We start from the raw sequence: 25,301 nt of genomic DNA, 5'->3' as shown, positions 1-25,301 counted from the left end.
ACATTTTTTGTCAGTATGATGCATATCCTGTAAAATATGAACAGCTCTGTTCCAGGAAAACTTATCTTCAAGGCAACTTATTGTCAGGAAGGACTTTGGTGTCTTTTATTTGCTGTAAATGTTTCTTTACTGCCACTGAGGACCACCATTTCTATCACTAAAAAAATCAGGGAAATCATAATATTGGAGTAGCAAGTTAATTGAAATGTCTATTTGACTATATTCAGTCATAAGTATTCTATGTGTGATATCAAAATTAGCAAAAAAGATATCACTATTCTTTAACTGTTTGCTTTATAAAACTGTATTGCTCTACAATATAACAAAATTTCAGTACACTAATGGACAAATATGTGCTCAAATATGTGCTAAAATAAATGAATGTGGCAAAATCTGTCATTTGCTCTGCTCCTCTGACGTATCTCAGTGAAACTCTGCTCTGATTGGCTCTGCTCAGAAAGAGGATGTTGAGCTCTCACAATCACGTGCTTCTGAGAGGGGGGAGAATGGCCGCGTGCCTTGGAGCACGACCCACAATAAGCTCATCTGGACTGTGTTACAATCACCTCACCCACTTCCATGGATTTTCTAGTTACCTTGAATTCCCACCGTAACAATCCCCTGAGATGCTGTAAAATAAGACCTGTAACTGCAACAGCTCCACAATGGCTAAAATCACATTTAACACTCCTTTCTTAAATCAGCATTTAATGTTAAGCATCAAAGAGTATTGTTACAATTATTACAATTTTTATTTATTATTAAGTTATTTTGACATAGCCTACTACCATTTATGCCTAAAGCATATGAATATGTGAATATTCAAAACAATGTGACACAAAATGACAATTTAGAGCCTCACATAATGACATGGAAATTGTAAGACAAGGAATTAACTTCCTTTGCATTGTGCGATTATGTGTATTTTAACATCAACATGCTATGCACATCCTCTCTTGTTTTCTAATGTAAATATTTAATCATTCCCAGCTATTCACACATTTCAGGGCAGGCATTTCATGTTTGACCCCCTGATGTTTTTTGTTGTTATCCATTTGATTGTCCCTCCTGCCGACTTCCCCCGAAATTACAAATCACGAGTCTCCTTATTTCCTCAAGCTTCACACATCCAGTCTTCATAACAGTTCTGCCACTGAACTGCAGAAGCAGGAAACATGCATGCCTTTGCTGAAATAACTTGGGCTGTAGCATTACTCAGCATTTTTGCTTCTCCACCCAAATCTAATTATTTTGAAGGGCTGTGAGGCCCTGAGTATGTGACGCATTGGGGACGTGCTCTGTGTGCCTCTTAGGTGAATCCCCTTTTTCTCTTTCATTCAAAGTGGCTGAGAATGAGGAAGAAGGAAGACTGAAAAGGACTGAACGGATAGAATGGAAGCGGGAGGTGGAATCTGAGGAACAGAAACAAAAAGAAGAGCCGGAGGAGGGGGCCAGTCGTCAGCTGTGCTCTGCCTCACAAGCCTTCCCATAAAGCTCAGCCAATAGGAGCAGAGTGAGTGGGTGGGGCTTTAGCCGTTCCCCATCCTAGCCTCTGCTGCATCACATGCAAGCTCATTATATGCAGCTTGACTTCCTAGGCCGAGGAGAGTCAGACATTGCCAAAGCGCTGCAAGGGATCACCCCTACGTGCCGGCTTCTCGTTTTACAGTTAACCCACGTTGCTTCTGTGCTCAAATTGCTTTTCCTGCCTCACTGGAAAGGATCGTAAGATTTTTTCTTCTTTCTTCTGTTGCTTTTTCACCAAAGAGGTGAAGCAGAATGATAGCGGCACAGCTTCTGGCCTACTACTTCACTGAGCTGAAGGATGATCAGGTCAAAAAGGTGAGTTTCATCATTTGTTTTAACCAGTGCTGCTCATATGTGTCCTCATTTGCCCTTGAGAGCGTTTGTGAGCTCTTCGTGGCATATGACAACAGGTGACACAGGCCTGCAGTTTAGATCAGAGTCGTGAGATGCGCCTCATCTCACGTCTCTCCGACTGCAGCTTCTACGTCACTCGTCGTGCGACGGCGAGGATGAGGACGAGGTATACCCTTGCGAGTGACGACACACAAGCCGTCGGGTCTATGCTGCAGTGTCCTTGAAAGCAGGATGTGGGGCGTCTGGGAGCTGCCATGAGAGGAACAATTTTTTTGTGCCCCTATGTGAACGTGCTCATTGGAGAGTATTTCTCTGTGTGGGGGAAGGTGGTCTTGAGCATCTAAAGCCCCCCTCCCCCGCAGGAGAGTGTCGGGTTACAACAGCTGACTGACGGCATGCCTTTACCAGAGTTCTGTCAGTGTTTGAATGCAATTGTGGAGGGAGGGAAAGATGTGTAATCAGAACGTGACTGCGTGTATGCACATGTCTGTGTGTCTCACTTTTGAGGATATGCAGTCTTTATATTTGAACTCTGTTGGTAAAAAAAAAAAAAAAAAAAAAAAACGTGATGTTTTTAAAATACCATTTTAAATATGGTTAGATAGTTTTAACTTAACTGAAGGACTGAGAAATACTCTAAAATGAGGATATGGATATCAGATATTAAAACATAATTAGTTAATATATTCAGTATTAACATTTCCTACAAATATTATATCTGATTACCTATTAATATGATCAGATACTAATATTTATAAAGAAAGAATACATTCCCAATTTTTAATAAATAACCTACAATCAATAAATAATACATCATTCTTTATTACCTTATATTGTGCTACATTCTTTATTTGGTATGATTTTGAAAATATCTGCACAAAATTAATTAACCAGATATTTACTTTTTGTCTTTTTTTCCATTTTAAATTTAAATCTTTAAATTTACAGTTTCCTATATGGCACTTTCTCTGTCAATGTGCTTCAAAGTTTGGATACAAGTGACATATTTTATAGACCTATAATAATATTTATGTGCTTTTGTCATTGTTATTAGTTTTTGTATTTTAATATTTCTATTTTTCTTTCATTTATTTTTCATCTAGTATTTATATTATATTTAAGCTTTATTTCAATTCATGAAAATGATTTTAATAGTTTTAGTTAACTATAACACTGATCCACAGAAGCACATTTACAGTTCAGAATAAGAGGCAACAGTTGTATTGTGTAACATGGTTACTACAGCAACATGCAAGGTATGACAAGCTGAAATGAAATCCATCCTATTGTGACTCAGTTGCGCACTTGGGTGCTGCTCTCTCCTGATAAGAGTTTTATAATTGTGGATGTCATACATGTAATTTGATTATAACAGAAGTTATACAGGAAGTTTGTGAATATGCAGACAGTGTCAGTGCTCTTAGCATAATTAAAGCCACCATTCACCTCACCCACATGTTTTGGCAGCTTTGCCACTGCTCTGGTGTTTTTACAAGGAAGTTGGATGTTACTCATGCAGTTACGCAATGACCCATTTTGCACACTCTCCTAGGAGTGTTTTAACAAACCAAATTCAAGAACTTGAAAGAGTTTGTGGTCATTTTTATGCGGAAATGTCAGACATATTACTGGTATAAGGCTGTTCCTTAAATATGTGATATTTTAATGGATTCATAATATCTAATTTAAAAACATTTTGTACTAAATGACTTTTTTTTTTTAAATTAATGTTTATTTAATTACATAAAAGGTCATGGTAGATGACATATGATCTCAAAAATAACATATATACCATCAGAAGCAGCAGCATCAAAACTAATACTTAACCCTTTAATTATATGGGCCACATAAGACCTAAAATACCCTGTGATATTCCTATTGAAGTACATTCTCTTCCAAACTTATTATTAATCTGTATATTGCACATTTTCATCATACTTAAAGGGTTTGTTCACCAAAAAACGAACATTTTGTCATTAATTACTCACCCTCATGTCTTTCCAAACCTGTAAGACCTTCGTTCATCGTCGGAACACAAATTAAGATATTTTGATGACATTTTAACGATGTCTTTAGTATCTTTCTGGGCCTTGACAGTGGTGGTTAAATTGATGTTTATTGAGGAGTCAGAGAGCTCTCGGATTTCATCAACAATATCTTAATTTGTGTTCTGAAGATGAACAAATGAACGACATGAGGGTGAGTAATTAATGACAAAATCTTCATTTTTGGGTGAACTAACACAAAAGGCGTAACCCCCAACTACAGCACATAAAGAACAGCACTTTGTATGCATGGCACAATCAACAGCACTTTGCATGTAAATAATTTTTCCAGCAATGGCATCACACACAGAGGCCAGCCTGAATCTCTCATAGCCTGTGCTCACACTAGAGTTAAAGACTTATTCATGAATCAGCATAAGAGCAGGTGCTCATGTTTACAGTTTTAATTCACTCTCGTTCCATTAGACTTCAGTGAAACATCATCCACTAGCCGTTTTCCTGATGAATATCATCTGTGTTTATAAACTGTCCTTCCCATAGATTTCTGGTATGTCTGCATAGTCTAGGACATAGGGCATATTATATATTTCAAGGACACACTGACCTAACAAGTGACAGGCAATGATTTGACCACATTTATCACGTTGATTACTAACAAACACCCTGGGTGCTTTAAGAAAATGAGGGCAAAGGTCAAAAGGTCATTGTTTAGGGTCTTTTGAAAAATTACCATTCAAAAATTGAGGGTCAGTAAGATTTTTAACGTCTTTAAAATATGCTCACCAATGCTGTATTTATTTGATCTAAAATAATTTTTTTTATTGTGTGTCGATTTATGTAGATTGACAAATACTTGTATGCCATGCGGTTCTCGGACGAGACACTGCGTGACATCATGGCCCGCTTCCGAAGGGAAATGGATAATGGACTGGGACGAGACACCAACCCGACAGCTACCGTCAAGATGCTGCCCACCTTTGTAAGGTCCATTCCTGATGGTTCAGGTAAGCTTATATTTTTTATTGTCGTAAATCTTTTTTTTTTTTTTTTTTTTTTTTTTACATATAAATGCACACCGAAAGCAGACTTTTATCTGGCCAAAGAGGCTTTAAATAAGTCCAAATGCTGCATTGGAAATCAATATGAAAGGAACAAGTCAAATACAGCATGAAATAAGAATCTACATGGGCTTCCCTCACAAATTGGTGTCAAGCAAACCGAGTCTGCAGTTTTGTCCATCAGGACAAATCAGCCTCAAAATTAATGCTTTAATTGAAACAAGTACTGCCCTCAGAGATATCACTGCATGTCATAAGGTGAATTTTGCGTAACTTTAAACCTCAGAAGATATTCATTACACGGCAAGCTGTTTGTAAGTTGTCAAAAACTTGTTTAACCAGTTTTCCTGCAGGTGTAGATTTCATTCATCACAAAAAGCTAGTGTTTGCGATGTTATTGAATTTCATTTTAACCATTTGACCTTTTTTAAAATGCATTTTCAGTACTGCATATTTTTACTCGTTCCCCCAAGAATTAGCATCAAGACAAAGTAATAGTTACATTTTAAAGTCACAATCTGGTTAGATTCTTTTAAATAGCCTTTGAATGAATAACATTTGCTCAGCTCCAAATGCATTTACTATGCAAACTTTACTATAGCACAGAATGGGGTGGATCTACTACTGAGTGGTCACAATATTGAACCAATTTTCCCTGTGCCACAACACATTCAGAGCTGCATTGACATGTGCTCATGCTTTTCATGACCTGCAGCATCCAATCAAATGCATTGGGTTACATCACAGATTATATGAGCTGTAATCCCAGTCAGATTGGAATGTGAAAGTTGACTTCAGTGCAATTTGTTAGCATCCCTACTACGAAATGTTTTGCAAGGCAGTTTCATTCTAGTTAAGGATGGCAGATTCACTTCTCCTGTACCAACAAAGTAATTCAATGTAATTATAACAACATGGACCTCTGATCGACCGATTTTGTGCCCACATCAATAATCCATCCATCACTGCAATATGTAGCATAGTATTGTATATAGCATACATATATCAAGTCCAGCAGCTCCCTGGTCATAAACTACTGTACAGTACAGTATAAAAAATTCTATATATAGATTCTGAGTGTTTACAGCAAGTCTGTACTATATGAAAAAGCCCACCAATCACCTGCATTTGAAAGAATTCTTGTGATTTAATTTCTTATGGTTTGCTGTTATTTTTACATGTTGTGAAATATATAATATCTGAGATTTAATATGATTCTAGTGAAACAGAGTATAAAATAGTTTCAGTCTCTCTTTACTGTACGTAACGTTTTATATTAATACTCATTTGTCATTTAAACTATAAAGTTTTCTAGGAATGGTTAAATATATTGTTAAACGACGTATTAATTTTTTTAATGAAGTCATAGAAAGAATATATTTAGGTTGCTGAAACCGTTTTGCTATGTATCCCTTTCATATGATTTTACTGTAGTACTCCAGTTAACTGACCTTTCCAGTTGATGCCGAGTTTACAGTATTAAAAATCTTCACACTCTCAGACACCTTATCCAACCTAGAAACAGAAGACAGCCAGAAAAAAAAGAAAAGGAAGGCAATTGATTTTCAGTGTTGCTTGGCAACAAGCGCTGCACATAATATCGACAATCTGGACACGTCGAGGAGCCTCGAGAAACCAAGAAAGACGGTTATAGAGAGCATTTTTAACCTAATGCAAACATCTCTTGCCATTACTCTTTCTCTGTTTAATCTAAGGCATAAACAGACTTAATCTGTATTTCACTACAAATATTTAGTGAAGAATCTGTTACTAAGAATTCAAGACTAAGTGGGTTTTCTCGCTGTGAGAGTGCCGCCTGAGTTGATTTGTCTATGTCTTTGGCCAGCTCAGTAAAGCATTCCTGATTCAGCCCCCTTGGTCACGACCAAAATAAATTCTGATGCGCAGTCTCACCATCACAAGAACGGCACACTATACCCAGTCAAGGTTCTGCCATGGTGTCATATGATATGGATAACAGCGCCAGTGTCCTTTAGGTAGCTTAATAAAGCAATTTCCAGAAGGGGAACATTTGAAAATGAACATTTACTCACCCTCGTGTCGTTTTGGCTGAACTATCCCTTTAAGTTAATTTGTGAACTCTTCATAGTCAAAGCAATTTTGATGATTTCTTTAATTCACTTACAGAAAAAGGAGATTTCATTGCCCTGGATCTGGGCGGCTCCAATTTCCGTATTCTGCGGGTGAAAGTGTCTCATGAGAAGAAACAAACGGTGCAGATGGAAAGTCAGATATATGAGACTCCAGAGGACATCATCCACGGCAGTGGAACACGGGTACATGTCCAGTTCTTCATCCACCTGTAACCATAAACAACCCTTTTTGTGACTATAGCAAATGTTGAAAATATGCGTGGAATTAAGTATATACATGAATATTGGACTTATTTAGTCTTCTTTAACAGCCAATGTATTTGTGGTCTGGGAGATGAAGAATTTACAAACATTTTAGGGTTTTTCCACACTGCGCTAAACCCCGGGTTACAGTCGTTCTAAATACCGCTTTTAACCCCGGGTAAGGTAACGTTTCACACTTGTAAATTAGAAGTGGGATTAGCACCGCTTTTTACCCGGGGTTATGAAACCCTACTTCGGAGTTAGCACCACTTTTGCAGTTTTTGAAACGATGCGTGTTAGCATGTTACAGCTAGCTACAGAAAACCAATCGCGTACTCATATTTGCATGCTTTGGAAAGTCACGGAAACACTTGGCATTGTACATAAACAGTAAATTCAAAATGCTGACAGAAACCGCGACAATTTGAGTGAAGAAAGAGACCGTTTCATTCTTACCTTTATAGTCCGAATTTATGTCCATTCTCGCTAGTACAGTCGGCAATATGAGGATGCGCAAGGCTAGAGCTTCGCGTGCTGAGTTCATCCAATCAATGACACCGCAAATATGCAAATAAGAACCCATGGTACAGGAATGTACAGTGTGAAACGTAATCTTATGAACACCCAGCCAGGATTAATCGTTAACCCCAGGTAATTTATGAGCAATGTGAAACGTTGCCCGGGGTTTAGAATTACCTAGGGTTAACTATTTCAAATGTGAAAAGCCCTTTTGTGTGTAATGTCATATGGTCTAAGTTAGACAGCTTAAATGGTGTTTTTATCTTTTTTTTTCTTTTTTTCTTTTGTCTATAACCTTACTTATCTCCATTCTGTACATGCTTATTATTTCTTGCAGATGTTTGACCATGTTGCAGAATGTCTTGGAGACTTCATGGAGAAACAAAAAATTAAAGACAAGAAGCTTCCTGTGGGTTTCACGTTCTCATTTCCTTGTGCACAAAGAAAACTGGATGAGGTAACGTAGAATTAAATTCTATTCGGTTTACCAAGGAGTTATGATATTTCCATTTTATATAGTTCTACTACTGTGTGTCACACTGAGTTTTTTTTTTTTTTTTTTTTTAATCTTGCCTACAAATTTATGACAACTTATTTTTTACTATTGTATTTATACAGGCTGTTTTGCTGACATGGACGAAACGCTTCAAGGCCAGTGGGGTGGAGGGAATGGATGTAGTAAAGCTTCTAAATAAAGCCATCAAAAAACGTGGGGTGAGTCTTATCAACCTTTATTTTTTACCATGCGGATGATATACATGTGAATATTAATTTTAGACTTTTTATGAGGGATTTAATGGTGTAATGATTCACTTACAGGACTATGAGGCAGATATCATGGCTGTTGTCAATGACACTGTTGGAACTATGATGACCTGTGGCTTTGATGACCAACGCTGTGAAGTCGGCATTATTATTGGTAAAAATTCAAATATCTCTTTCTAGTCCCTGTTTAAGGTTAAAAGTTAGATGAGTTTCAAATGCAGGACTGTAGATTTGAATTTTTTCTTGGTAAGACTGTAAAATTAACATCCCTCAGTATACAGCTGGAAAGTGAATACCACAAATATATTTGATATTCTAAATATGCTCAATCAAAGCTTCTGGATTCATGAACATCTGCGAATGGCATATACTGCTGTGATTCCTTCAGGTACTGGCACTAATGCATGTTACATGGAGGAGCTCAGACACATTGACCTGGTGGAGGGAGATGAAGGCAGGATGTGTATTAATACCGAATGGGGGGCATTTGGAGACGACGGCACATTGGAGGACATCCGAACTGAGTTTGACAGGGAGATCGACCGTGGGTCCCTCAACCCTGGCAAGCAATTGTAAGCCACAAAACTTCAAAAGCTCTCAAAAAAGCATAACTTTTATCATAACTTTTGAGGAGGTAAAGGTGAGTGTTGGCTGTTTTCAGGTTTGAGAAGATGGTCAGTGGGATGTACATGGGTGAGCTGGTGAGGCTGATCCTGGTCAAGATGGCTAAAGAAAGCCTGCTGTTTGAAGGCCGCATCACCCCAGAGCTGCTTACAAAAGGAAAAATTGAAACAAAGCATGTTTCTGCCATTGAGAAGTGAGTCGTCATTCGTACATTACCAGTCTTTTTTTAATTAATTCAGTCATGATCATAAATAAGATTAATTTTTATTTTTTAAATTGTCACTACTGGCATTATCAATGATAAAATCGTTATAAAATGTTTTAAAATGTATTAAAATAAAATTTATGTAAATTTTTACAAATTTAACAAACAATTTACTTAATTTTTAAAATGGAAGAACACTCACTAGTGGACTAAAATGAAAGCTAATTCAAATGGACTCTGAAAATCATGATATTTGCGACCTTACAACAGTACCACTTTTTCTCTAGGAGCAAAGAGGGACTTACCAAAGCCAAGGAAATTTTGACACGCTTGGGTGTGGAGCCATCTGAAGACGACTGCATTGCCGTACAGCATGTTTGCGCTATTGTCTCTTTTCGCTCTGCTAATCTAATTGCTGCCACTCTGGGTGCAATCCTCACACGTCTCAAGGACAATAAGAACGCCCCGCGTCTCCGCACCACAGTGGGCATCGATGGCTCCCTATACAAGATGCACCCACAGTGAGTATTACATTCAGATCATCAGGTTAAAATCAGACTAAAACATGACTTATTAGTAATAGCATGTACCCAGCATGCTTAGTAAGTCATCATAGAGGGTCTTGGGAAAAAAATCTGCAGGTGCATGTGACACTCTGAGCAAGCACTGAACCCTCTTGAGGGCTCCTGAGACAAAGACGAGTTCTATTAATATACATTGAGTAGGTTTCCATAGGAGCAGCTGTGCCTTTATTTGTTGTGACACTCTGGACATACTCATTGACCTTATCTGGACACTAAATGGACGTTAAAAGGTCACCGAGAGATTAGTTGAAAGATTAGAGAAGTGGACGGTTAAATTTAGGCTGATATCACATGGATTTTTATGGAACCTATTCACAACAATTCACTGCCTTTTTAAATGTCAGAATAGTCTTTAAATAGAAAACCTGAAAGACATAGCAGTGTTCTATACTTAGTGAAACTTAAATAAGAGAGCAAATGAAATATGGCTACAGGACAGTGTGTTGCACAAGAACACCGTCCTTCAACTGCCTTTAACAATAATGGTCATAAGATGGACATTAGTGAAATTATCTTGGATACAAAGGCCTTAAAACATTTAACTGTTAAATATTTCTTTGCTTGACATTTTTCATTTTTAAATTGTACTGCACTGCTTTTCCATTGTTTTTCATTGTTTTTAAGTTTCGTCAGGTTTCAAAATTTCAATGGTTCGCCTTAGGGGGCGATCTCAGTGAACCCATGACCCCGTGTCTATAAGGTTTTTACCTGATCTCGGATCAACTTTATAAAGTTGTAGACATTTGTAATGACACATTTGAATAAAAAAAGAAGAGTAGCCTATAATATAATTGTCTCTTATTGGCCTGACTAGCCACATCCTCCATAAAACACGTAAAACAAGCCCAACAAATTAATAAAATAACACATATTATACAGACACTTTCAAGAAAACATTTGCAATTGGTTTGTTAAAGGTGTTTTTAATGCATGTTTGGGCTGAGTTTTCTTTGCATTTACACTGTTTTGACCAGAAGGTGGTGTTTCTAGTGCTTCAAACAGTGAATTAGTGAAACAGTGAATTCGGTTCAATAATTGATAGAGAGTTTCGTAAAGCTTTGTTTCTCTTAGTTAGCACAGCGTCTTTAGAACACTGTGTGACTCGTGTCATGCTCTAGACAATGGTCAAACATGTCCGTCTAGGCACAGGGGTCTCAACTCAGTTCCTGGAGGGCCACTGTCTTGCAGAGTTCAGCTCCAACTCTAATTAAACACACCTGAACCAACTAATTAAGGTCTTTAGGATTACTAGTTTACCATTTACTATTACCAGACGTTTACATAAAAAGATAAAAATGGAAACGTTTTTCCTTTGTTTGTTTTTTGCGTATAGACGACAACATTGTCAAAACAATCCCGTTCACACGGATCCGCAAAAATGACTAAATCACTGTATTATGCATTTTCAGGCCCGCCAAAATGCCATTATCATATAGATGAACAGCCAAAACTTATAAACCGTTTTTTATTGAAAACCTGTGTCATGTAAACAGCCCCTCAGACAGGAACTTGTTTCGTTAGTAAACGAATCAGTGTTTTGAACAAATCTGTTGAGTAACTGATTCTTTGACCCTCACATAAAAAAGTCACTTGTTGCTTTCCTCAATGAATTAGTTTTTTGAACGAATTGGTTGAATTAATAATTCAATGAATCACTCACAAAGACAGTTACATGTTGCCATCCACTGGTGTAATTGAACCTACAGAATGAATATCTGCAGTGATATCTCGTCATTTGAACCCACACCCCTTTGTTTCTGCCAGGTATTCCCGGCGGTTGCACAAAACTGTGCGTCGTCTGGTGCCGGAGTCTGATGTTCGCTTCTTGCTCTCTGAAAGTGGAAGTGGCAAAGGAGCTGCACTGGTGACAGCCTGGGCTTACAGGTTGGCTGATCAGACACGTCAAATTGCCGAGACGCTGGCAGAGTTCCGGCTGACCAAAGACCAACTGCTGGAGGTGAAAAAGAGGATGAGAATTGAGATCCAGAATGGACTGAGCAAGAACACTCAAAACACAGCCACTGTCAAGATGCTGCCCACCTATGTGCGGAGTACCCCAGATGGATCAGGTAAGAAATCTACAGTTATATGGTGTATTTTCCTAAAAATAGGACAGACAACAGACAACTGGAATCCAAGTTATGCAGTGATCCCCAGATATAATCTATCTTTTCCTCACTGAAAAAATGCAATGTCATAATTACATTCAGAAAAATGCATTCATGCTTCATCTTTAAAAACCACCTGCTCCCCTGCTATGACCAAATTAAATTCTCTTTATCCCTGTTGAATAGCATTATAGTATAATCCCTGGCTTACTCAATACAGGCACATGGCATTGTATTATGGTGATTTAAGCTGAAGTGTTTTAAAATGCAGCCCAGTTAAGAATAGTGCATGTAGATGTGTTCAGATATCAACACAGAGCAAATGTGCAGGAAATTCACACCCTTCTGTATTCACAATTATAACAATAAAATGAAAGGATGGCACAGGAACTGTGTTTATTCCTCTCATTCTTATCTATCTTTCAGCTTCCATCATTATTTTAATACATTTTTATATGCAGCAGGATTCATGACTTCTCTTTATTTCTGTATTTTGTCTTTTATACAGAAAATGGTGACTTTTTGGCTCTGGATCTGGGAGGTACAAACTTCAGGGTGCTTTTGGTAAAGATTCGCAGTGGCAAGAGACGAACTGTGGAGATGCATAATAAAATATATGCCATTCCCATAGAAGTAATGCAAGGAACCGGAGAGGAGGTGTGTAGTCACTATGGCATATTTACACCTAGTTAAAAGACTAGACTTAAACAACAACAAAACTCTTTCATAGTTTTTAAAGCGTACACTATCATTCAAAAGGTTGGGATCAGTAAGATGTTTTTATTTTGAAAGATTAATACTTTTATTCAGCTAGGATGCATTCAATTGAATAAAATGACATTAAAGACTTTTACATTGTTACAAAAAATTATATTTCAAATAAATGCTGCTCTTTTAAACTTTCTATTCATCAAATTTTCCACAAAAATATTAAGCAGCACAACTGTTTTCAACTCTAATAGTAAGAAATGTTTCTTTAGAACCAAATCAGCAAATTAGAATGATTTATGAAGGATCATGTGACGCTGAAGACTGGAGTAATGATGCTGAATAAATTACAATTATTTTAAAATACATTAAAATAGAAAATGGCTATTTTAAATGGTAATAAGATTTTACAGTATTACAGTTTTTTCTGTATTTTTGTTAAAATAAATGCAGCTTGGTGAGCATGAGAGACTTATTTCAAAAGTTAAAAAAAAACCTTACCGACCCAAAACTTTTGAATGGTAGTGTATGTACAGTACTGTACTACACACAGATATATATATATATATATATATACACATGGGAAAAGTGTGTTTTTTAATTGTTAATGACTACAATTTATATCTTTAAATAAAGACATATTTATATCTTTAAATATTGCAACACTAATTGATTTTAATTGCCACCTGCAGCTCTTTGATCACATTGTGTACTGCATATCTGACTTCCTGGACTATATGGGGATGAAGAACACCCGTCTGCCTCTTGGCTTTACCTTTTCCTTCCCCTGCAGGCAAACTAGTCTGGATGCGGTGAGCTGCCTGTTTGCCTTTTCTTTAAACTTTATTTGCTCATCTACTGTATGAAATCCTGATGATTTTTTCATGCTTTGATGGATACAGGGAATTCTGGTAAATTGGACAAAGGGCTTTAAAGCCACAGACTGTGAAGGTGAAGATGTTGTCAACCTTCTGAGAGAGGGGATCAAGAGGAGAGAGGTGAGATATGACATACTGTTACAAAAGTGACAAGGATGGATTAATTCATTTTTAAATCAAGTTTTGATACTTGTTGCTGTGTATTACAGATTGTGTGTATGTGATTAATGATTTTTGTATGCTATATTGTGCACAGGAGTTTGATTTGGATGTTGTAGCCATAGTGAATGACACAGTGGGTACAATGATGACCTGTGCATATGAGGAACCCACATGTGAGGTTGGGCTAATCGCAGGTAAATTCAGTATTATACTATGTATTACACACTCTTGTACAGTATATATACAATGTGACAACAGTTAATAAAATTAATTAATTTTAAAGATTGTTTTAAACAGATTTGACTCAGAAGAGCGTGCTAAGATATTTGCATTTGTGATTTTAGGAACGGGTAGCAATGCTTGCTACATGGAGGAAATGCGAAACATTGAGACGGTTGATGGAGTGGATGGCAGGATGTGTGTGAACATGGAGTGGGGAGCATTTGGAGATAATGGCTGCCTGGATGACATCAGGACTCAGTATGATAATGCTGTGGATGATCTCTCCCTCAATGCCGGCAAACAAAAGTAAGCAGTTTTACCCAGTCGAGTGTGAGGAAAAGAAAACTGTTTTGAAAATAAATTGATGCAATTGTTACGGGTGCAGATATATGAACATAAGAAAGATAGTCTTTAAGATTTGGTGAGATGAGGTGCTTGCTGTTTGTATTGCTACTGTAATTTAAGAATGTAAGTGCAGATACTATAAATACTCATAGTGTCTAGAACTTTAAAATATAATAAAATTGTAAACGGTTCTTTTTAATTGTAATAATCTTTCACAATATTAATGTTTGTAATATTTCTGTATTTGTTATCAAATAAATGCAGCCTTGGTGTCTTCTTTCAAAATCATTAAAAAATCTGTATAGTATCTACAATATTTATTTTTGTGATGTTTTGGCATATTTGTGATCTAAATATTAAATGTTTGTTTTTTCACTTTTAGATATGAGAAGATGTGCAGTGGCATGTACCTGGGTGAGATTGTACGGAACATCTTGATTGACTTGACAAAGCGTGGCTTCCTCTTCAGAGGACAAATCTCTGAGACCCTGAAAACCAGGGGTATCTTCGAAACCAAGTTCCTTTCCCAAATTGAGAGGTTTGCAGCAGTTTCTTAGATTAATTTGCCACGTTTCATTGTGTAAACCAGACATACTGGAATGCTGTTTAGATACATTTTTATATTGTATACTTCAAATTGTTTAATGGTCATGGCTTAAAATGCTGTTTCTTCCCTCTAGTGACCGCTTGGCGCTACTACAGGTCAGGGGCATTCTGCAGCATCTGGGCTTGGACAGCACATGCGACGACAGTATTATCGTCAAGGAAGTGTGTGGAGCTGTTTCCCGCCGTGCTGCCCAGCTCTGTGGAGCAGGAATGGCTGCTGTTGTAGACAAAATCCGGGAGAACCGTGGCCTGGACCATCTGGACATCACCGTTGGGGTGGATGGCACCCTGTATAAGCTCCATCCACAGTAAGTACCTGCAGAAAGGACGTATTTATGATTGCTTTTGTGATTTCGGTACAGAAATCTGACCTCTCCTCTCCGTCTCTTCAGTTTCTCACGGATAATGCATCACACTGTGAAGGAGCTCGCCCCCAACTGCAACGTCACCTTCCTTCTCTCAGAAGACGGAAGCGGGAAAGGCGCCGCCTTGATCACTGCCGTTGGGTGCCGCCTCCGCCAGCAAGAACAAAAAAGCTGAACCCTTCATCGAACAAGCCCTCAATCAATTCTGTAGCTCTCTCGGAGCATATACATTTCCACTCGCAGCTGCGACTCGGTTCTCATTCACCACGATCCGGCACATCCTTTTACGCATTCCCAGAGCTGTGTTGCTTTGTATTTCACTCCTACATGTCCCTGTCAGCCTTTCTCTGTGTAGGTCTATGTGTGTTATTAGGGGTTGGTCTATCTGTGTCCTGCACCCAAACTATATAAAGATGTTCTTTAAGATGTTAAACTGTTGTTAAAGTATTTATGGATGTATATTGGAAAAAGGGAAGAAATGTAAACTCATTACTAACATTAAAGTTAAGATATTTGACCAAGTATATGAAGATATTATTTATTTTATTTTTATATTTGATGGAAGACGCAAAAGGAATGGATACCTGAGAGAAAGAAGGTATTTTGTTGCGAATATGCCAAGCTAATTCCAAACCTCTGCGTACTGTCATATTCCTGTGTGGCAGTTTGTGTTGTAAATATTGCGAAACATTTGAGAAACATTCGCTAACCATAACCATAACTAACCATAACCATAACAGCCTCCACATTGGTATTGTCATAGCTGAAGTAAATAAGACATACAAGTCTCGTAGTCACAGCTGCCTTCCTGCATAATTCAAGCCCCTTATACTTGTCGCTATACAAATGAACGACAGGAAAACTTTTGCCTTTGCATATCCACCCCTTCTGAAATAGTCTTATCCTCTCATACTCAAAGACTTTAGCGGATTGTATCATGCATATTGCTTTTGATGTGTGTGTGTGTGTGAATGTGTGCGTGTGCAAATATGCGGGTTATCGGTACTGATTCCCAGTAAATGTCCTTCTCTGTGCCCTGGCTGGTTATTTGTGAGTGATCCTGTGTAGTTCATGTGAGTGAATCTGTGTAGTGGCTCAGAGATCTCCTGATGAATGCATGCCTTATTTGGTAACTGAGGTCTAGCATCCACTGATTTTGTACTATTTCATAGTTGCACTATATAAATAGATGTTCCTGGATAAACCTATAGGAGAAAACCATAAAAATATTTTAATCAACTGAATTTGTGTTCTGTGGTTTCCTTCGCTGTTGCCCATACAATGTAGCATTGTTTTGTTCAGTATTTACATCCTGTGTGATAATTGTATGTGCAATAAAAGATGTACCTGGTGATGAGTAAAAAGTACACAAGAACAAAATAGTTAAATGTTGAAGATATTCTCCAATCACACAGGATAAATATTACCTTTCTTACAGTATTCTTTCAATTTTCACTTACAGGCTACTGACAACCAATCACAAATAATAATAATAATAAAAATTAACTTTATCTTAAGGGAGCCAAATGTAAGCCTACTAAACTAGAAGCTGCAAGGTGTAGTGAAGAACTTAAAGTCAGATTACTTTACTATTTCCTTTACTTCATTTTATACACAGAACAATCATACAATTAAACAGATCTTAGACAATCATACAAAAGAAAACTAACAAATAAAGGTTTTACCAACAAAAAATATAAATTGTGTATTACCACTGCCATTATACTGTATGGGACACATTACAAACACAAAATATTTTTTATATGGAAAACATACAGCTTAATTATTAATTATCCATTATATTTCAGAATCTATAGTTCTGTCATGACAACTCTCGGAGCGTTTGGCATGGTAATGGGTATGACAATGTAGATGTGTTTGGTCTTGGCGGAATAGATCTGCTACGCTGCTGCTGCAGAGCAAGTACAGGACTTGCTACTGCCAATACATACACGACACGCTGCTGTGAGCAAGTAAGACATGCTACTGCTGTACAATATAGCATACATGAATAACCCGTAGCAGATCTATACAGGTGGAGCTGGGGAAGGTGGAGGGTTTCTAAAGCACGCTGCACAGCTAAGCAAATGCTAACTCATGTATTTAAAGATTGAGCATGCAAGTTCATTGGCTACTAATACAGCAGGAACCAATCATCTGTGTCCTATAGATAATGATGTGATTATGAGCAGGTTGAGTTAAAGGACCTATTAGCCTGCCCATTAGAGTTTCATGCCAGAACTTTGTATATTTGAAATTTGTTGAATGATGTACCACAAAGAAAACAAAATACATATTATTGGCATTGAAATAAAATGAAATATCTTTTTACCTCAGGGTTAAAACTAAGGCAAATTGTATTTAATCAGCCTAGCGTAAGGATGTACATGCAGATGTATATTAAATATAATACATGCTGAAACATTGAGTACCACTGAAATGTAAGCTTGCTTTTCTATGTACAGTACAGTTACAATATGGAAATGTCTGTTTGGTTTCATTTATAATAATCATTCATCATTTCTTCAAACACTATACTTATGCAACACATCTTTTCCTCCTCATTTTGTCTCTCTTTTTCCACCGCTGTCAATATTTCACAACAATCATTGTCCTGTTTACACTTGAGTGTATATATCTCAAGCAATCCATACTCTTGACCAAAGGTACAGATGCACTGACCAATTAAAAATTGATTTTTTTTAGCTCTGAATATTATTTTTTTTACATTTACAGCCACCACTTGACACTTAACCAATATTTACAGTCTGAAACATTCATTTCTCTATAGAGTGGTGTATGAAACAAGGTACACTACCGTTCAAAAAATTTGGGTGAGTAATATTTTTTGAGAAGTTTTTGATAAAAATCAAGACTGCATTTATTTGATCAAAATACAGTAAAATAGTAATATGGTGAAATGTTATTACTTACTGTCACATGACCCTTCAGAAATCATTATAACATGCTGAAACATTTCAGTGTTGACAACAGTTGTGCTACTTAATTTTTTTTTTTTTTTAAATCAGGATACATTTTTAAGGATTCTTTTGTAACATTTTATATCTGTATTGTTACTTTTAGTTTTACTGCATCCTTTCTAAATAAAAGTATTTATTTCTTTAATCTTACTAACCACAGACTTTTGAATGGTAGTGCATACAGTATACAGAACAAACTGATCTATATGTAGACCTATGACTAGTACTTTAAGCAGCAACACAGAAACAAATAAGGCTCGGTGCTTATGCCATAAGAGTAGATAAAATACCCCGCCTGTAAACCCCACTGAATCCACCATAGAGCACAATGTGAGGTATTAAATGCAAAGTGTGGGCGTGCTTGATTTTAAGAATAGGAAACAAAAGAGTGTTTTTCACCCTCTCTGTTTACCCATCACTGAAATATTGTAGACTCAGGCTTTGATTAGTTTGGATGTGGTGTCTTCTGGTTCGTTGGCATGATTTCGGACCACCACGCTGGTGGTCTCGGTGCGATAACTGCGTCTCATGTGAAAGGTCCTCATGTGCTGCAGTTCCATGTTGTCCTCCTCAGAAATCTTGATGAAGGGACACCACTGGAATGCTTTGCGAAAACCTGAGCGAAATCTACAGAAAGACAGCAGATGCTATATGCAAACTTCTTGTGCTTTAAAAATGTACATCATAAAGAGTAAATACTGGTGATAGTATTGCAGTAAAAGTTTATCTGACATTAATGTAAACGCGGCACTAAATATCTACGTTAATGTGTTTACATCAAAGTCCATTGTTCTACAGTAGATGTAATGTGCATTTACCTTTGGTTTAGACAGCAGTAGATGATGGGGTTGTACATAGTGGAACTCATGGCTAACCAGAAGATGGCCAAATAGACCTGCTGGATGTAGTGCTGCTTGTATATGTCCCTGTTGAAGCTCCCCAGAATGAAGTAGATGTGGTAGGGCAGCCAACATATTGCAAAGGTTGTCACCACCACTATCATCATCTTCACAACCTTTATTAAATTGCAAAAATGGCATGAATCTTTTTTGCCTTTTACACAAAGAAATAAAATTCCAAAACCATAAAGAGCTGCTGCCATCAATGAAAAGTCTAACTGAATAGGCTTATTATTATTATTATTGACAAAAGAAAGAAAAATGTGAAAGAAATGAAAAAGCACATTTCCTGTTCTGCCAGAAGAAAATATTTCTGTCCCCATGAAAGGTTTTAACATTGATTCTTTGAGACGTTATGGAACTTAACTACATTTTATCACGATAATACACTTTTTTTCAGATGTATCTACCAGGGTTATTACAGTTAACTAAAATTAAAAAGATAAAAAAAACCACTTGAAAATAAAATACATTTTTACTTAAATAAAATAAAATATATGCATCTATGTAGTGTTTAGAAACATGAAAATTGTAAATATATGCATCTATGTGGGGTTTAGAAACATGAAAATTGTCTTCATCTGATTGTTCAATTATTTCATAAATTAAAATAAATTTATAATATAATAAATTTATAATATTGTTGCTGTCGAGCAGAAGCTTATATCTCCATATTTCGTCATTTTATCTCTTTTTTGTCATAAATAATTACTATTGGTCAATCTTTATATTTGTCTATGGGTTTTGCAATTATTTAACCAATGAAAAGTATTGAAAAGAGCTTGTGACTAAACCTTGTAACTCTATTGGATGCTCAAACTGTCGGTCAAACCTCATAACTCCACCCAGCCTCTATCGTGAATGAAGTGCCACACGCAGTTTGGACCGTCTCTGCTTGTTTGCAAAGGTAAATAAAGATTTGGTTCTTTGAATAAGTACAGAGTTTTCTTTACTCAAAAAACACTATATAATAAGGCTAATATTTTATGCATGTGAGGAGCGGAGAAGAGTGTCCTAATCTAGCATTTGTTGTCGAGTCGTAAAATTTATTTTGCCATATATTGTCACAATATGTATGTGAGTACGTTAGTTAGGTGACTGTGCCGAGTAACTGGAATAGGCCTAAATATTATTAACAAAGTTATATGAATAAATACTAGCATCGTTGACCTTTCGTTTCGCCTGCATCTGGTTCTGGTAATGGTCTGATGCTTCTCCAGGGATCTCACTGCCCCACAGCCTCTGTCCCACCAGGCTGTAGGTCACCAACATCACCAGCAGAGGGAGCAAGTAGATCAGGATAATCACAGCAATCTGATACCTAGTGAGATCAAGCATCACTTCATGAATCAAATCTGTTTGAAATATCCTCAAGAATTCAAGAAGTGTAATTATCATGAATAATTTTCATGATAATCATGAAATGTATTAATTTTTCTTGTTATTTTTGTCCACTTTTCTTACGAGAGCTGATGTTTCCCTCCATAATCATCAGGCCATTCCACCATACAAACAGTCCGAGGGAAGTAGAACTTGGTGCTGGCGTAATAACACTGAGGGAAGGCCAGTGAAAAAGCCACAGTCCAGATGACCCCGATCAGAACTTTAGTAGTAGTGGAGGAGAGCCTGGGCTTCAGGGGATGGATTATAGCCATATATCTGTGGATTTCAGCCAACAACATCTTAATGAAAGTGAACAGTATAGGCTACCTTTATAGATTTAAAATATAACAAAATTGAAAAGGCTGCTAAAGCCACTGTGTTGACTCACCCTTCTATGGACATTAGGGGTGCAACGGTTCAGCACGGTTCGGTTTGTATCACGGTTTTAGGCTCATGGTTTCGGTACGGTTTGGTATGTGCTATGTTCAGGTAAAAAATTACTACGGTCAAATAAAAATAACGAAAATAAGAACAAATAATCAAACAGCACAAATAAATACAGTAAAGCCATGATACAAATAATAAAGCTTTTCAGGTTTTTCATGTATCCAGTTTTCAGGTACAGAAATTGAATAATGTAGCTAATAAAATGTAAAACAACATTGCATGTAATCTTCACTGTATAAAATAAATAAAGATCAATCATTATTAATTATTAAGTTACTATTCAGTCATGAGCAATGAGTGATTTCCTTGTCTTTTGTTGTTTGATTAACATTAAAAACACATTCAGACAGCAGGAATGCAAGGGCTGCTGTCTCTTTAAGACACAATACACGGATCTGCACACTGTTACTGAACACATGCGTTCTTTCTCGAGTGTATAAGTTCACTTAAGACATAACCTACTATGCTTGCTAGGATACTCGCCAAGACGGGCATGTTGACATAATTTTGTCCGTTCAAGCACAAGACTGGAAAGAGACCTCAATATTTGCGCGCTGTACACGCGCTTCAATCACTCGCGGTATTTGCATGGCACCAGAGATTAAACTTGACGGCACTCGCAAAGAAATGGATAAGTACATAATCAAATACACACATATTACACCATTTGAACATTAATAAAAAATATATATATATACATACTGAACTACTAAAACAATCTTTGTCATAGAGTAGGCTACACTTTATTCACAATTTGAACGTTCTTGCATCCATTAATTTCAAGATCTGAGGGTGAATTATCCATTGTTGCTTTTACTAAAGCTACAAAGCTGGAAGCACTAAATGATATTCAAACTCACATTACATGCTTTTAACATTAAATAAAGCATATACATTACCTGAGATGATCATTGCTATACTTTGTGTCGTTGTTCCAGCCGCGACTATAAAATAGAAACTGTTTATAAATTAGAATCGTTGCGTGTCACCGTCTCGACTGGTTAGGACAACCGACAACTTAAACACCTCTGATTGGTCATTATTTTCAACAGAAATCCCTGTGATTGGCTACAATACTCAACGCTGCAAAATCACGTTGTGAATAGACACATTGGCAGCGCCGTTGATCTTTCATGACACAAATATAAAGATCGCTTAAATTTACTTACTTTTCTGTTTTATTTAAAAATACAAATTATATGTTACACATAGTAATATAACTCCGTTAATCTTGCATGCAATCTTGCATTAAAATTATATAAGTTGCATTGACTTGACCAGGCAGCCAAGGTATGGCAGTCGCCATAGCCTGCCATGCCCAATTGACGCCCCTGAACACCCGGGTGGTGACGGCGTAAATGACTGGTCATATAGAGCAGTGGTTCCCAAACCTGTCCTGGAGGACCCCCAGCACTTCACATTTTGGATGTCTCTCTCATCTAACACACCTGATTCAACTCATCAGCTCATTAGTAGAGACTGCAAGATCTAAAGAAGGTGTGTCAGATAAGGGTGACATAAAAAATGTGCAGTGCTGGGGGTCCTTCAGGACAGGTTTGGGAACCACTGATACAGAGCATAGAGCGCTCGCAGTGAACAAAGTTTAGGGGAATCCAGAATGCATATCCATCGACAGAAACATACATTAGTCTAACTCTGTCTGTTTTATTTATTTTCTACAAACCATTATATAGATGCGTATGTGTCGTCAGATATGAAATCAACCACGGTGCAAGTGTGTGCCGAACCGAGTGTGCCGTACCGCGGTTCGATTTTTTACAGAGAACCGTTTCACCCCTAATGGACATTCAATGTTTTACAGAGCTTTTTGGACAAAATTTACTGCATGCATAATGTTTCACTGGAACACTTCCACAGAGAGAGAACTGATTGGTTGCTTGCGTTATTTCCCATACTTAATTATTATCCTCATCATCGACTTGTTAGTCACTAAATCAGACTCTTATTCATGTCATCAGAACACAATGTGGAAAGTGGCCACACAGATCGAAGTCTTGCTTATTGCACATGAGTAACCAGGTCAACTAGAAACGATTATCCAGGAATAGCCTATAACAAATTCATAATTTGCGCACCTTAAAATGCACTTTGATTTCTTAAGCCGCTGGGAGATTGAGTAGGTAGACTAAGTGCAGGCAAATTATGTATTTGACATTGCACACGCAGGCTAGCCTATGTGCGCACAGGTTCTCTTTTAGACCAATTATCGAAGCCTGAAGTGTCAGTCCTAATCACCTCACCATTTTGAGTGAGTTTGCTTTATGCTTTCAACTAACCATGACAATTGCTAAATACAGTTACTATATGACATAAAAAGAGTTATTTCATTTGCATAAGCTAAAATTAATATTCATCTATGATATCTTTTAATAAATATCATTAATTACTTTTTACCATTTGTGGTAGATTATGATGGAACACAGATAAAAGCTTTATCCTCTCAGCCTTCGAGTTGATGCATTTAGAGCTATTTCTAGTACAGTGTCAAAAGCTAAAATTTGGTCGAAAAACAGCTCTAACCCGCTTCATCAAGGTCTACCAGGTGGATGTCAGTCTATCCGACCAATCATCTAGATCAGTGCTTTTCAAACCTGTCCTGGGGATCCCCCACCACTGCACATTTTGTATGTCTCCCTCTTCTAACACACCTAATTCAACTAATCGGCTCTAGTAGAGACTGCAAGACTTGAATTGGGTGTCTGATGAAGGAGACATCCAAAATGTGCAATGATGGGAAGGTTTAAGAAGCACTGATCTAGATCAACTTGGACCAGCTCTTAACCATATATGAGAAAAAAAAACACACACACATACACAAAACCAGCTGCCATCTCAAGGGTAACATATCATAACTTATATTACAGCTGTTAGGCTTTGTGACATGGTTTATGACATGTTATCTAATATCTTGTTGACATGTTATCTAATCTTATATGGTGACAAATTATCATAATCTATGGGAAAATGTTAAGGTTTACTGATATTTACTGAGAGCACCTATATATATATATATATATATATATATATGCTTTGTTGTCTGCTTACCTGTCAACAGCAATAGCCGCCATTGAATAAATGCTTGAGAACATTGCTGTTATTGGGAAGAAGTTTTGAAATTTACAGTATCCTAAACCAAAATACCAGTCATTGTGCAAAGCATACACGAAATTGAAGACAGTGTTAAAAGTTGCCATAGAAGCATCAGAAAAGGCGAGGTTTACAATGAAGTAGTTGGTCACTGTCCTCATGCGTTTATGTGCCAGAATTATCCAAATAACAGTGACATTGCCAATGATGGACACAATTACGATCAAAGAGTATGCAATCGCCCATAATGCCACCTGCCAGTCCGGCTGCTCGAACAGATTGGTGGAGGTTTCGTTTCCGTCTTCATCGTCGTAAAGAATAGATGTTGAAAGGGGGTCCAAAGTGATATCCATTGTAGTTGTCCGTAGTCACAGGGCATAAATCAGTCTGTATGCTTATTCCAGTGAGTGACTCACTCTTCTGTCGCTTTACGACATGGTAAACCTGTGTATCTTGAACATTTGCAGCAGTTCATTTTCTAAACAGTGAGCGGTCAGTGCGCCTCGTGCCGCCTCATGTCCAAACTGCCTGCTGGAGTGCGTTATTGTGCCTGCAATGATCGTAGCACTGGAAAACTGAAGGAATGTGTGCAAAGTGGAGGTGTGTCGGTTCCGATGCAGTGACGTTGATTTAAACACTTTTGCCAACGCGCATTGTGACGCACAGCATCCTGAGCTCCTTCTCCTAAAATCTGGCAATACCAATATATGTAATTGGCATGTAGCCTAATTGACGCGTTAACAGTGGACAGCTTGCTGTCATTAATAATTGCAAACCCCCCTGCAGGGAAAACTAATGGAAATATGTCACAGTTTAAGAGCATGTGTGAGGTCTGCTCTTGTTCTGCTGAGAATTATTTCTCCAATTGTGTGAGGTGATATTTGTTCATTTTGTCTGAGTGAGACAGATGTCTGGGCAGCAGGTGGAGGATGTGGATAGTGAATAGTGCACATTACTCTTATTGGGACACTTCGAATCACCATAGGCTATTTCAGTTTAGTTTTTAGCAGATCTGACTTTTTCATTAAGTGTGCGAATTATAAAAGGACTTTTAATGGGGATTTCTTTCAGTTATTTTACGAGCGCAGTC

General features: G+C 37.3%; 2 protein-coding genes across 2 annotated transcripts; one reads left to right on the top strand and one right to left on the bottom strand.

Moving 5' to 3' along the window:
• Window positions 1-1,428: 1,428 nt before the first annotated feature.
• hk1 (hexokinase 1) lies at window positions 1,429-16,637 on the top strand. Its single transcript, XM_051916939.1, has 18 exons — window positions 1,429-1,842; window positions 4,729-4,891; window positions 7,094-7,242; window positions 8,159-8,278; window positions 8,440-8,535; window positions 8,641-8,740; window positions 8,975-9,158; window positions 9,248-9,403; window positions 9,703-9,936; window positions 11,764-12,068; window positions 12,616-12,764; window positions 13,508-13,627; window positions 13,718-13,813; window positions 13,950-14,049; window positions 14,200-14,383; window positions 14,805-14,960; window positions 15,103-15,336; window positions 15,421-16,637. Exons 1-18 carry the CDS (start codon window positions 1,780-1,782, stop codon window positions 15,566-15,568), a joined length of 2,757 nt encoding a protein of 918 aa, XP_051772899.1. The 5' UTR covers window positions 1,429-1,779; the 3' UTR covers window positions 15,569-16,637.
• tacr2 (tachykinin receptor 2) lies at window positions 16,348-24,974 on the bottom strand. Its single transcript, XM_051916940.1, has 5 exons — window positions 24,170-24,974; window positions 20,738-20,932; window positions 20,444-20,594; window positions 19,193-19,389; window positions 16,348-19,001 (listed from the first exon to the last, which is right to left on the bottom strand). The coding sequence occupies exons 1-5, from the start codon at window positions 24,562-24,564 to the stop codon at window positions 18,809-18,811; spliced, it is 1,131 nt and encodes a 376-aa protein (XP_051772900.1). The 5' UTR covers window positions 24,565-24,974; the 3' UTR covers window positions 16,348-18,808.
• Between the last annotated feature and the right edge of the window lie 327 nt (window positions 24,975-25,301).

This window comes from Ctenopharyngodon idella, chromosome 13, assembly GCF_019924925.1.
Source record: "Ctenopharyngodon idella isolate HZGC_01 chromosome 13, HZGC01, whole genome shotgun sequence".
In the NCBI taxonomy this organism is placed as follows: Eukaryota; Metazoa; Chordata; class Actinopteri; order Cypriniformes; family Xenocyprididae; genus Ctenopharyngodon; species Ctenopharyngodon idella.
This window is presented reverse-complemented; position numbering and strand designations above follow the sequence as displayed.